This window comes from Bos taurus, chromosome 10, assembly GCF_002263795.3.
Source record: "Bos taurus isolate L1 Dominette 01449 registration number 42190680 breed Hereford chromosome 10, ARS-UCD2.0, whole genome shotgun sequence".
NCBI classification, from domain to species: Eukaryota; Metazoa; Chordata; class Mammalia; order Artiodactyla; family Bovidae; genus Bos; species Bos taurus.
In genome coordinates this window covers 100,391,122-100,406,224 of record NC_037337.1, presented here as the reverse complement: position 1 = coordinate 100,406,224, position 15,103 = coordinate 100,391,122, and the positions used below count along the sequence as shown (strand labels likewise).

The following is a 15,103-nucleotide window of genomic DNA, read 5'->3' as shown; positions in this document are numbered from 1 at the left end:
GAAAGATTATTGATAGGAATGCAGATCACTGTAACAAGGAATTAAAAACCATAAAGATGAACCAGTCAAAAATAGACAACACAGAAAATAGATAAGTCAGTTACTGAGATAAAAAGCAATCTGCTGCTGCTGCTGCTAAGTCACGTCAGTCGTGTCCAACTCTGTGCGACCCCACAGATGGCAGCCCACCAAGCTCCCCCATCTCTGGGATTGTCCAGGCAAGAACACTGGAGTCGGTTGCCATTTCCTTCTCCAATGCATGAAAGTGAAAAGTGAAAGTGAAGTCGCTCAGTCGTGTCTGACTCTTAGCAACCCCATAGACTGCAGCCACCAGGCTCCTCTGTCCATTGGAGTTTCCAGGCAAGAGTACTGGAGTGGGGTGCCATTGCCTTCTCTGCAAAAAGCAATCTAGAAGCAACAATAGCTGACTAAACGACACAGAAGGATGAAGAAGTGATCTGAAAGAATAATGGACATCATCCAATCAGAACAGCAGACAGAAAGACAAAATGGAAAAAAGAGCAATATATGAGACCTATAGGATAAAGAAAAATGTGCCAGCCTATGTATAATAGGAGTTCCAGAAGGAGAAATGAGAGAGAAGGAGATAAAAAATGTATTTGAAGATGTTAGAGCTAAAAACTTCTCAAACCTAAAGAAAGAAACAGGTATACAGATACAGGAAGAACAGAGGGTCCCAAATGAAATGAATTCAAACAAACCCACACCTAGACATATAATTAAAATGACAAAAGTTAAAGAGGATTCTAAATAGAGCAAGAGAAAAAAGAGTCCATTACAAGGGAACTTCCATAAAGCTAACAGCTGATTTCTCTGTGAACTCTTTTCAGGCCAGAATGGAATGACATGTATTCAAAATCCTGAAAGGGAAAAAAACCCTGCAACCTAGGATACTCTGTCCAGCAAGATTATCATTTAGAATAGGAGAGATAAAGAATTTTTAAGACAAAGAAGACTTGGGCAGTACTCCACCTATCCTGAAAGAAATATTGAAGGATATTCTGTAAACAGAAAAGAATCAAGAATCTGTATGAAAGGGAAAAATCACAATAAGAAAGGCAAATATATAGTAAGGATTGACGGTCACTTCAATAAACCACATATAAATTTAAAAACAGTTTAAAATTGTAGAAGTGTGCAAAAAAAATTGTAGAAGTGATTATGATTATAATAAACAGTAAAAGGATAAGTATGAAGATGTAAAATAAGACATCAGATATCAAAATCTCAAAATGTTGGAGAGGGAGTTATAAAAATGTAAATCTTATAGAATGTGTTTGAACTTGAATATTGCTGATATAGTTATGAGTTAATATACTTGAACTCTATGGTAATGAAAAGTCAAAAATATACAGTAGGTTCATAAAAACCAAAGAGAAAGGAACTCAAGGTACTACAAAAGAAAATCATAAAGCCACAAAAGGAAAAACAAAAAGGGAAGAAATGAAGAACTGCATAAATCACTGGAAAATTTATTAACATGGCAATAAGTACATACTTATCAATAATTACTTTTAATGTCAGTTCAGTTCAGTCGTGTCTGACTCTTTGTGACTCCATGGACTGCAGCGCATCAGGCCTCCCTGTCCATCACCAACTCCCAGAGCTTGCTCAAACTCATGTCCATCCGGTCAGTGATGCCATCCAACCATCTCATCCCCTTCTCCAGCCTTCAGTCTTTCCCAGCATCAGGGTCTTTTCTAAGCAGTTAGTTCTTTACATCAGGTGGCCAAAATATTGGAGCTTCAGCATCAGTCCTTCCAGTGAATATTCAGGACTGATTTCCTTTAGGATGGACTGGTTGGCTCTCCTTGCAGTCCAGGGGACTCTCAAGAGTCTTTTCCAACACCACGGTTCAGAAGCATCCATTCTTCAGTGCTCAGTTTTCTTGGTAGTCCAACTCTCACATCCATACATGACCACTAGAAAAACCATAGCTTTGACTAGATGGACCTTTGTCAGCAAAGTGATATCTCTGTTTTTTAACATGCTGTTTAGGTTGGTCATAACTTTTCTTACAAGGGGCAGGCATCTTTTAATTTCATGGCTGTAGTCACCATCTGCAGTGCTTTTGGAGCCCCCCAAAATAAAGTCTCTCACTGTTTCCATTGTTTCCCCATCTATTTGCCATGAAGTTTTGGGACTGGATGCCATGATCTTCATTTTTTGACTGTTGAATTTTAAGCCAACTTTTTCACTCTCCTCTTTCACTTTCATCAAGAGGCTATTTAGTTCTTCACTTTGCACTACAAGGGTGGTATCATCTGCATATCTGAGGTTATTGATGTTTCTCCCAGCAATCTTGATTCCCGCTTGTGCTTCATCCAGCCAGCATTCCGTATTTTTGCATAATGTCAGTGGACTAAATACTCTGGTTAAAAGACAGAGTGGCAGATTGAATTAAAAAAAAAAAAAAATCTCCAATATACTGCCTACAGAAGACTCACTTCAGGGCAAAAAACACAAAGAGTGGAAAATGTGAAGGGAAGGAAAAAGATATTTCATGCAAATTGGAAACAGCAAGAAAGTGGAGATAGCAATACTCATATCAGACAAAATAAACTTTAAAACAAAGGCCATAAAGAAAAAGAAGGACACCATATAGTAATAAATCAATATAAGAGGAGAATATTGCATTTGTTAGCATATACGTACCCAACATGTGCACATGTGCATGTATGGTAAGCTTCAGATGTGTCTGACCCTTTGCAACCCTATGGACTGTAACCTGCCAGGTTCCTCTGTCCATGGGATTTCTCCACACAAGAACACTGGAGTGGGTTGCCATGCCCTCCTCCAGGGGATTCTCCCAACCTAGAAATAGAACCCACATAGGTGGGTTCTTTACCACTAGTACCCAATATAGGAACATCTACATATATAGAACAAATACAGACATGAAGGGAAACATTTACAGTAATGCAATAATAGTAGGCTTTAACACTCCACTGACATCAGTGGACAAATCATCCAGACAAAAACTACCAAGGCAACAGAAGTTCTGAATTACACAATAGATTAGTTGGACTTAATTGATATCCAATTAAGGAAAAAAAAAGGCTGGAATACCCTTTCATTCCAATTGCACTTGAAACATTATCTGGGATGGATCACATACTAGGTCAAAAAACAAGCCTTAGCAATTTTAAGATACTAGAAATTATTTCAAGCATCCTTTCTGACCACAACAGTATAAAACTGGGAATAAGCCATAGAACAAAAAACTGGAAAAGAACAACCACTTGGAGACTAAATAGTGTGAGTGAGTGAAAGTCGTTCAGTAGTGTCTGACTCTTTATGACCCCATGGACTCTACGGTCCATGGCGTTAGTTCCCCAGGCCAGAATACTGGAGTGGGTAGCCTTTCCCTTCTCCAGGGGATCCTCCCAACCCAGGGATCGAACCCAGGTCTCCCACGTTGCAGGTGGATTCTTTATCAGCTGAGTGAGCCAGCAGGGCAGCCCCAGGCTGGTAGATCCCGAGACTAAATAGCATGCTATTAAAAAATAGATGGGTTGATGATGAAATCAAAGAAGAAATCATAGAGTTAGGTAGACACATGCAAAAGTGAAAATACAACTTTACAAATCTATGGATGTAGCAGAAGCAGTTTTAGTAGGGAGATTTATAGTGATAGAGGCCTTCCTCCAGAAACAAGAAAAATTTCAAGCAACCTAACCTACCACCTACAAGAATTAGAAAGAGAAGAACAAGCAAAACCCAGAGTAAGCAGAAGGAAGGAAACAATAAAGACCAAATAGGAAATAAATAGAGAATATTTTTTAAGAGAAAAGATCAATAAAACCAAGAGCTGATATTTTGAAAAGATGAACAAATTGACAAACCTCTGGTCAGACTCACCAAGAAGAAAAGAGAAAGGACCCAACCAAACAAAATAAGAAATGAAAAACAGGAAAAAATAACTGATACCACAGAAATACAAAAAAATGTTGTTACAGCATACTGTGAACATCTATATGCCAACAAACTGGACAACATAGAAGAAATGGATAGATTTCTAGTGGCATAACTGTGATAATTGAGTCAAGAAGAAACAAAACTTGAACAGACCAATCACTAGAAGTGAGATATAATCTGTAAAAGTTTGTTATAGTTTAATTCAAAATGTTACTAATTTTCATTGGTAATTTTGGTCTTTGTTCAGGTTATTTGGAAGTATAATTCTTAACTTTCAAACAATGGGTATTTTTTACTACTTGTTGCAGTTTTTTAACATTAGAGTCTGGAAAAGACTGAATTTGCATAATCTGAAGTGTCACTCTTAAGTTAAAAGACTATAAATATGGTGTATACATATGTCAGTATACTATATATATATATAGATAGATAGATAGATAGATGTCCCCTTTTATCAGGGTAGAAATCATCTATCTAAAATAACTGATTAGAAAAAATTAATGTCATTACATTGTCTTAAAAATAAAGGATTCTATTAACACTTGTCATTTTAAGTATTAACAGTATTTCTAGTTTGTAGATAAGAATTCTTTGCTACAGAGCATACAGTTATAAACCTATATTTATCTTTCTTCCTTAAAATGAAATTATTATTTTAACCAACATTTTTTCATATATTCTAACATTTTAAAGCACACATTGGCTAACTCCTCTTTTCTTTTAATTAAATGTTACAGAATATGGAGCCTGGTTGACCATGCACTAATAGCAAGGTGTAACATGGAGGAGCCAGTTCGTTGTGCAGCTGTGAACGCAGATGGGATCCACCTTGCCCTTGGAATGAAGGACGGCTCGTTCACTGTGCTGAGAGTAAGGTACGTGTTAGGGAAGAAATAGGAACACAAGCTTCTGTTAAGTGAGATGGAGTCTGTAATGCCTACATTTACCCACTTTTCCCTCTCCCTTATTAATATATTTTTCAGATATTAGTTTCATGAAATATAAAAAAATATGTTTATAAAAATGGCTTTGTCAGAAAATTAACTCAAACTTTGGTTTTGAAGATTAAGACTGCTTAGTAAATTAATGAATAAAATTTTGAGACAAGTTTGGGTCTTGATTTCTATTTCTTGGTAGTATTGATTTTCAGTAATGATCTTCTGCCATAGAATAGGGAGAAGGAGATCTTGAAACAGTTAAAGATGACTGAATAGTTTTGTTGCTGTTTGCAGCTTTATGCTTTGGAAAAAAGTGCCTGCATCTCCTCCTTCACTTGGATAGTCAGAAAGTTTAAAGAAATTGTTAAAGCAGTTAACATCTTGTGTTGAATATCTATAGATATGGTGCAGTCAGTTGACTTCTATACAGTCATTTAAAAATTTGCTGTTGAGCCACACGTGTTCATGAGAGTAAGTATTTATGATATTTTTCATATCTAGTTTACTGAATAATGGGACCGTCCACCCAGTTGCCCAGTCCAGAAACCATTCTCTTTTGTCTCTCATGTCTAATTAATCACAGAATTCTGACTAACCTACCTCCTTAAGTAGCTCTCAAATTAATCTGCTTCCTTTCATTTTCACCATTGTACTCTTGTACTGACCTCTGCTACTTCCTAACTTCTTTCTGGTGGATTGGTGAAATAGCATCTCATCTGGTCTCCCTATCTCCTGCTTCCTCAGGCTCCTTTCCCACTCTCCATTTAGAGTGACGCCTTTTCAAACATGTTTGTTTGCATTCCTCCTCTCTCTAAAGGATGATAAAAGCACTGCACTATCCCTAAGATGATGTTTATAATTCTTGACAAAGCCTATTGTGCCCATCTCTCCAGCCTGTTTATTTCTACTTCAGTGTCTTTCTTTTAACATGTATAAAATATCTTTCACTTCCTCAGATACTAATTCATCAAGCTTTTATACTTCTGAGCTTCTATAGATATGACTATTCTGGGGTGGGTTTCTATAATGAGATATGCTGAGATTTTTCTCTTAGTTTTTTTTTATTATGATAAAATATACATAATATATAATTTGCCATTTAAACATTTTTATGAGTAAAATTTAGTTTCATTAAGTACATTTGCATTGTTTCCCAACCAGGAATTTAAAATGCATGTAAAACACCTAAGAATTTCTATCAAAAAGCTGCTATGCATTAAAAATAGTGATGGTTATTTTTTCATTTATACATTTACTTACCCTTTCATTATTGTCTGAAAGAAACTAGGTGAATAATTTCTTATCTCTAATAAGTATTTTAGCAACTCAAAAATATATGCCTCATGGCTTGTGCACTTTCAGTTCTCCAACCAGGGATGGAACTCCTGGCCATGGCAGTGAAAGCCTAGAATCCTAACCACTGGGCCACCAGGGAACTATTCTGGCAAAAGCCTCTATAGTCCATGTTCTTGAATAAGTCAAAAAACTAGGCTTTATCATTGATACCTCTCTAACTATCATTTCTAATCCAGTAACCATATCTTGTTGATTTTTCTTACCTCATGAGTTTTCTAGGAGCATTTTGATAAAGGTTTGTGAATAAGGTTAGAATTATAATATCTTTAATATATACTATATATTATATATATACCAGTAAGGATTACTATTGTATGTTTCAAATCATTTCACTTCTTTCTGAACTCTGAGCCACCACCATCTATAGTAGACTTCTAATTGGTCTTAATCCTGCTGTTTGTACTGTTCAGTCGCTAAATCGTGTCCAACTCTTTGTGACCCCATGGACTGCAGCATGTCAAGGCTCCTCTGTCCTCCACTGTCTCCTGGAGTTTGCTCAGATTCATATCCATTAAGTTGGTGGTGCTATCTAACCATCTCATTCTCTTCTGCCCTTTTCCTTTTGTCTTCAGCCTTTTCCAGCATCAAGGTCTTTTCCAGTGAGTCAGCTCTTCACATCAGGTGGCCAGAGTATTAGAGCTTCAGCTTCATCGTCAGTCCTTCCAATGAATATTCAGGGTTGATCTCCTTTAGGATGGACTGGTTTGATCTCCTTGCAGTCCAAAGGACTCTCAAGAATCTTCTCCAGCACCACAGTTAGAAAGCATCAATTCTTCAGTGCTCAGCCTTCTTTACGGTCTAATTTCCATCCATACATGACTATTGGAGAAAACTTAGCTTTGACTTTATGGGCCTTTGTTGGCAAAATGATGTCTCAGCTTTTTAATGTGCTGTCAAGGTTTTTCGTAACTTTCTTCCAAGGTGCAGTCGTCTTTTAATTTTGTGGCTGCAGTCACCATCTGTGATTTATGTAATCACGTTAAGTAGTGGTAAAGAACCCACCTGCCAATGCGGGACACACAAGAGATGAGGGTTCAGTCCCTGAGTTGGGAAGATCTGTGGGAGAAGGGCTTGGCCACCCACTCTAGTATTCTTGTGTAGAGAATCCCATGGACAGAGGAGCCTGGCAGGTTCCAGTCCATGGGTCACAAAGAGTCAGACATGACTGAAGTGACTTAGCACAGTAACATAATACATACTATAAAACCAATCAGAATCTCTTTTTTCATCACTGTTGGTTTTGTGTGTGTGTGTGTGTGTGTGTGTGTGTGCATGCGCGTGTGCTTGAGTGTTGGTTGGTTGGCAGGGGCGTAGTGGTAGAGAGCAGGAGACAACCTGAGATATCCACACATTTCTCTCATTAACTGGGCAAGATAAATCTCTCGAACAAAAGCTTTAAAAAAAGACAAAATAACTCTGAAGAACTTTCCATGAGCAATTTAACTAATGTTTGTGGTTGATATTGGAATGATCGTATCTTTAATAAATAATATACAAAAAATAGAAGCTATCAAATTGTGCTTTAGATGTTTTCTTAAAAATCTTACTCCATACAGATTTAGATGAATGGATTAGTGGGTGGATGGGTGGATGGAAGTGAAAGTTGCTCAGTTGTGTCTGACTCTTTGTGACCCCTGGTCTATACAGTCCATGGAATTCTCCAGGCCAGAATACTGGAGTGGGTAGCCTTTCCCTCTTCCACAGGATCTTCCCAACCCAGGGATCGAACCCAGGTCTCCTGCATTGCAGGTGGAACCAGCTGAGCCACGAACTGTGGTGTTGGAGAAGACTCTTGAGATTCCCTTGGACTGCAGGGAGATCCAACCAGTCCGTCCTAAAGGAAATCAGTCCTGAATATTCATTGGAAGGACTGATGCTGAAGCTGAAACTCCAATACTTTGGCCACCTGATGCGAAGAACTGACTCATTTGAAAAGATCCTGATGCTGGGAAAGACTGAAGGCAGGAGGAGAAGGGGATGACAGAGGATGAGATGGTTGGATGGCATCACCAACTCAATGGAAATGAGTTTGAGTAGACTCTAGGAGTTGGTGACGGACAGGGACCCCAGCATGCTGCAGTCTATGGGGTCACAAAGGGTCAGACATGACTGAGTGACTGAACTGAACTGGGTGGATAGATGGATGAATGGGTATGGAGAAAGGGAGATAAGATGTAAGAATTTAATTAGAACTTAAAGGAAGAAGTCACTGGAAAGGTACAGGTAGCTAAAAATACATTCATTTATGCTTAGGAAGAGGGCCTTGCAAGTTGCAGAGTGTAAGGCAAGAGTGATGTTGACAAGGAAAGCTTTTTTTAAAAAGTTTTTTTTTTTCACTTCATTTGTTTTGTTTTGTTCTTACTCCCTTTTATAGTTAAGAAGATGATTTTAATCTCTTGTTTTATACGATTAACACCAGGATGAAGCCCAGGTTCCTTGGTAACATATTAGACCCGTTACACACTGTCTTCAGTGTGTCTCTTTAACCCCATCAGGTCGTTACTTTTCCCACTTACCTTGTTTCCACATTGTATTATCTGTGCTATGCTAAGTTGCTTTCTGTTTTGTCCTACTCTTTGCAACCCTGTGTGGACTGTAGCCTGCCAGGCTCTTCTCTCTATGGGATTCTGCAGGCAAGAATACTGAAATAGGTGGCAATGCCCTCCTCCAGGAGATCTTCCCAACCCAGGGATCAAACCCGCGTCTCTTACATCTCCTGCATTGGCAGGGGGTTCTTTGCCACTAGCGCTACCTGGGCAGCTCTGTTCTTCATGTGTGCCGTGTACTTGGCATTGCTCGTGCTGTGTGCTCTTTCTGGAAAACCTTCACTCCTCTTTTTTAATTAGCCAGCCCCTCAGGCTTTAGGCTCAAATAGGTATCACTCTTCCTTACTCCCTTCCTGCCTGTAGTCTGAACCCTTTTTCAGTGTTTCTTACAGAACTTCATGCATAACCTTCCGAGCACTCACTGCATTTTCTTAGCTATGAAGTATAATTACTTTGTCTCCATCTCTCACAGAAGATGAGTTCATATTCATACCCCATGAGTCTAAAACAAAGTTAAATACTTAGTGTTTCTGAAAGAAATATGAATTTTATTACTTTGAATTGTCTATTTGGGAACTGTAAAAATTGGGAAATAGCCATTTAAACTTCTATTCTTGGAATTATCTATTGGGAGCATTTCAGATGGGTAATGCAAAATTTATTTGGAAAAAACTCTGTGGCAACAGTTGGAAATAAGACCCTCGCCTCCCCCTGCCCCTCCCTTGCCTCCCCCTCTTCTCTGCCTCTCCACCACCTCCATGTGCTTTCAAACTCAGCAGTATTCAGCTGCTGATCCATTTTTATGGCCACTACCAATACCTGTATTATTCTGGAGAGTCAGTTATAAGGCATCATTAAAAAAAATGTTTAACACTGCTGACTGAAATGATCGCTAATTGGGAAGAATTGTGTTCTATTCAAAGAGGTCAGAGAGGTTGAACTAAAAATAACATGGTAGCTATATACAGATATATATTCAAGTATATTACTGAAATCAATGTCTCCTTTATTTCCTGGGTATAATTTTGTACATTTGGTTCATTACAAAAATTTAATTTGAATATCATGGTGTTTATAATTAAGTATTTTTTTTATAAGCTCAGTACTTGTAAGAAGCTTCATCATAAAAATCCCATGGCTTGATTTCTATTTTTGTATTACTTTGGAAATTTAATATGAATCTCTGAACTACTTAAAATTAAGTAATTTAGGAACTGAACTTTAGCATTTTTCTCTACTTCTAGCATGTATTGTCCTCATATATTTCTGTTCAGCAAAATTATTCCTGAATTAACACTACTTGTATCATTTATATTTATTTTATGGTTTATAAATACTTGATACAGTCATTTTAGACACATTGGAAAACTGAACTAATTCTGTAGTGACGTTTTCCCCCATGGTCTCTCTTGTTTTTCTTTATAGAGATATGACAGAAGTTGTGCATATTAAAGATCGGAAGGAGGCAATTCATGAGTTAAAGTACTCACCAGACGGAGCTTACCTTGCCGTCGGCTGCAACGACAGCTCAGTCGATGTTTATGGGGTTGCTCAGCGCTACAAGAAGCTCGGGGAGTGTGTTGGGTCACTTAGTTTCATCACTCACCTAGACTGGTCCTCAGACAGTAGGTATTTACAGACGAATGATGGGAACGGTAAAAGACTTCTCTACAGGATGCCAGGTAAAAACCCTGCAAATTTTATACAATTTGTAGATTTTTAGTTCCTTTAAAATATCTTAGATTTTGCTGGAGGCAGAGTGTCAGTTACATTTGAGTATAGGACATCAAAGAAAATCTGAGCTAATATTGGAGGCATTGTGATCTCTTCTACAAGTCTGCCTTATCATTTGAAATCCTTTGGTTCTTAATTAAAACTTCGTTTGGAGGATCTAAGACATACTTATTTTATGTTGAATCCCATGCCGTACGAGTAGCATATGGTGAAGTCCTAGTATGTATTAGAAAGTCAAAATGTCACTTTTAATGGATGCAGCTAATTAACTAAATATAATGGGTATAAATGTCTGACTATAAATTGTTTTGTCTTCTGTTATCATCTCAAACTTTGCAAATATTAATAATGTAGCTAACAAACTAATTTTGAAAAACAGACTTTTCATGAAAGCTTTAAAAAGAGAAGAATAAAGACAGAATCATCAAAATATCTCTCAGTACTTTAGTATGATGCTTAATGAATTAGTAACTATATTGCAGTACTTTATTTAATAAGACTAGCTGCATAATTAATATATCACTCAGTTTTTGTTAACAGTCTGTATCTTACGAAGACTGACCAATCCTGAAGTCATGTTGCCTAATGTAAATGTATTACTTGTCATTCATCCTTCTTTTATGATCCTTTCAATTATCTTTTTTTTCCTCAACTATGTATCTTCTTAGGTTTCTTTTTTAATACATGATTTGCTACTTTCTTATAACTTTTACTTTTCCTTCGAAGTTACCCCATTGTGACTAATCTATAGCATGACTTTAATATAGTTCAGTTTTATTGTCCACATGGGTGACCCTGCTAAGCTACATCATCATCAGAGCTATATTTCTTTGAATCAGTATAATATTGGTAGTGGCTTTTTTTTTTTTTAATTTTATCCTTGCACTTAATTTTCTCTTTTCCTTACTGTAGTCACTTACCTATTCATGTATTCTCCTTTAACTGGATTGGAAAGATCCTTAAATTTTGGAATTTACCATGTTATCAGTATAACTTATGCTTGAGTAAAAATTAAAGGAAGTAACTTCTTAAATTAATACTAATTAATTAAATTAATTTATTTTTAGGAGGAAAAGAAGTGGCAAGTAAAGAAGAAATAAAAGGTGTTCATTGGGCTTCATGGACATGCGTTTCAGGCCTTGAAGTAAATGGAATTTGGCCCAAGTATTCAGATATTAATGATATAAACTCAGTAGATGGGAATTATATTGGCCAAGTTTTAGTTACAGCTGATGACTATGGAATTGTAAAATTATTTCGATATCCTTGCTTAAGAAAAGGTATCTTTTCTTTCAAAATAGTATTAATTCACCTCTCTCTTACAAAAGACCTTTATGTTCTTTTTTTTTTTCAACTACAATTTTATTTTATTTTTAAACTTTACAAAATTGTATTAGTTTTGCCAAATATCAAAATGAATCCTGTATACCTGTGACCTTTAGGTTCTTACAGAAAATTAGTCTTGAGATAAATAAGAGGGTTTATACTCTTTAAAATATGTGTGGTGACTCTCTGGTGAAAGATACCATGAAAGTGAACAGAAATAGCTACAATATTTTGGCAATTAAGAAATTATTGTCATGTTATTACTTTTATCTTTGGATATGAAGTTTTTATTAGAAAGTTTTTTTTGTTTTTTTTTTAATTTAAATTTATTTATTGTAACTGGAGGCTAATTACTTTACAATATTGTTTTGGTTCTGCCATACATCAACATGAATCCGCCACGGGCATACATGTATTCCCCATCCTGAACCCTCTTCCCACCTCCCTCCCTGTATCATCCCTCCAGGTCATCCCAGTGCACCAGCCCCAAGCATCCTGTATCCTGCATCGAACCTGGACTGGTGATTCTTTTCTTATATGATATTATACATGTTTCCATGCCATTCCCCCGAATCATCCGACCCTCTCCCTCTCCCACAGAGTCCAAACAACTGTTCTATACATCTGTGTCTCTTTTGCTGTCTCACATACAGGGTTATTGTTACCATCTTTCTAAATTCCATATATATGCGTTAGTGTACTGTCTTGGTGTTTTTCTTTCTGGCTTACTTCACTCTGTATAGTAGGCTCCAGTTTCATCCACCTCATTAGAACTGATTCAAATGTATTCTTTTTAATGGCTGGGTAATACTCCATTGTGTATATGTACCACAGCTTTCTTATCCATTCATCTGCTGATGGACGTCTAGGTTACTTCCATGTCCTGGCTATTATAAACAGTGCTGCGATGAACATTGGGGTCATGTGTCTCTTTCAGTTCTGATTTCCTCGGTGTGTATGCCCAGCAGTGGGATTGCTGGGTCATAAGGCAGTTCTATTTCCAGTTTTTTAAGGAATCTCCACACTGTTCTCCATAGTGGCTGTACTAGAAAGTTATTTTTGAATTCATATATTATAAATGGGCTAATACTTTACCTCTTTCTTCTTAAAGTTATTTTTTCTTTCTACTTCCAGAATTATTTCATATAGTCAGAATATACAATGATAGTTATACTTTTCTTATGACTTGTTATCTTTACTCATTTAACTTGCTGAACGTATATCTCTTATGAGACATTTTTCTGACATTTTCTTAAGAATTCTGATGAAGTAGCCAGCTGTCTAAGCTTAAGTTACAGTTTGGAGTCTATTGGTTTGTTTGTTGGTTTTTGAGAAAGTGTTTTTGCTTAAACCCTTAACATATATTGTTCTGATATTTATTTTTCATAACTGGCAGTGGAAGAAAATTAAGGGGTCTTATCACTGGTTATTTTCTACATATTTTATGTACGACCTCTTTTTCTTGGGTGTCTTTTAAAATGATATTAATCGATCTGTTAATAGACATGAGGATAATTACATGAAATACTCTATTATTCATTTGTTCCATGCCTTGTTCCAGAAAGTATTTGAGTCAGCTTATGGCAAGTCTCTCAGCACTAAAATAATTATGTAAGTAAAGAATTCATACCAAGGGAAATAGAAATACCATGTTAAAGTCAGATAAAGAAATTGACAGTAGTCAAACATCAAAACTGAATCTGAGCTTCCTGAAACCAAAAATAAAGTAAAGCACAGAATAATTTTCACTGTAGCTATTTAAAAAAAAATAAAACCATGCTACTCAGAGAAAGCCAAGTTTCTTCTCAGATTTAGTTTTCTAAGACCTCTCTCCTATAGTATGGGGCCTTATATTAGGTACAGTTGAATATATTCTTAAGAGTATCAACATCTATAGCAGATGCAGTCATAATTTTCACCTGGATGTTAATAAAAGTGGTTGGAAAAATGTTAAAATGGAATTTAGTAAAAGGTAATTTTGGAAACAGCAGAAATAGTTTTATTCAAATAGTTTAGGTAGTCCACTGATGTTAAGGTTAAGGGCCCACATTTCCCAGAAGTCTAGATCGGTATTTGTTGTGCCTCTGCAGTCAAGTGTGAGCTCCAGATCTTGCCAGCTGTTTCATCTTGCCCATTTCTGCCTGCCAGTGTCAGCTTCCCAGATGCCTGTGAAAGTGCCTCCATGAATAATGCTGAGGATGTTAAAGGCTAGCTAAATCTCTAGCAATTGAAGTAACCTATTTCTGGATTCTACCACATAGCCAGGACATGAGAGTCACTGGGCACAAGTTTTATTGTGATTCAAATGATACTTGCCTATTTAGAAGATATGAGATTTAGTAAGATTAATCATGATAATATTCGTCTTAGACATTGCTTCAACTCATTGTTTCATATAGTGACCTCTATGCAGGAAAAAATAGTACTTTAATTTTCTGAATTTTCCTAATCAAATGGATGTGATTTACTCTCAAGTTTTATCTTTTGCAACAGAGAAGATAGTATTTTTATTGCTTGATAATTTTGTTTCATTTATAAAATATGTAGTAGTTTTCTGAATTGCTGTAGGAATATTTTATCAAAGTCTTTAAGAAAAGTTAGTCTTTTCAGTTACTACTTCAAGAATATAAGTATAAATTGTTTTTCTTATTTTCTCTTTTTTTAGATTTTTGTTAGACATTTGTTTTATGATAAGAGTTTTTATTTCTAGGCATTTGTGAGTCAGCTTGAGACTGTGGGTAGGTAATTGGGAGAGAAGACAAAACATAACAACTGCACATTTAAAAGATTAGTAGAAGTATTTTAAGATTGTGTATTTATTGAATTTACAAACTAGCATAAAGCTAGTAGTATCACTATAGAAAAAAGAAATTTTTTATATAAGAAATGGGCAAGATGAAACAGCTGGCAGGATCTTTTTTTTAGATTAGTTAGGCAGTTGTACATTACTTCATTGTGGTAAGTTGTACCATTGATCCAACTTAAGTTTGGGAAAGACTGTGTCTGATGTATTAATGTATTTTAGCTAACCACTTAGGTAATATCCATTATAATCTAAGGAGTAAAGCTTTTACAAAATGTGGAAAGAAGTTAACTAATAGAAGTTGCTTATGTTATAGAATCATTGTAATTGAAACATAAAATGAAGTTAACCCAGAATTTGGTGGTGGTTTAGTCACTAAGTTGTGTCTAACTCTTGCGATCCCATGTACTATAACCTGCCAAGCTCCTCTGTCCAGATTTTCCAGGCAAGAACACTGGAGT

At 36.3% G+C, this 15,103-nt stretch overlaps 1 protein-coding gene across 12 annotated transcripts in view; it reads left to right on the top strand.

The window, feature by feature from the left end:
- Positions 1 to 15,103, top strand: part of EML5 (EMAP like 5) — a 159,836-nt gene that overhangs the window by 53,824 nt on the left and 90,909 nt on the right. For all 12 annotated transcript variants that reach the window (XR_009496058.1, XR_009496057.1, XM_059890529.1 and 9 more), the window contains exons 8-10: positions 4,677 to 4,814; positions 10,205 to 10,461; positions 11,581 to 11,793. Coding sequence is in view for 10 of the 12 variants with exons in the window: in XM_059890529.1 (XP_059746512.1) it covers positions 4,677 to 4,814; positions 10,205 to 10,461; positions 11,581 to 11,793 (608 nt within the window). In the remaining 2 variants the exon portion in view is untranslated. The remainder of the gene's footprint in view (positions 1 to 4,676; positions 4,815 to 10,204; positions 10,462 to 11,580; positions 11,794 to 15,103) is intronic.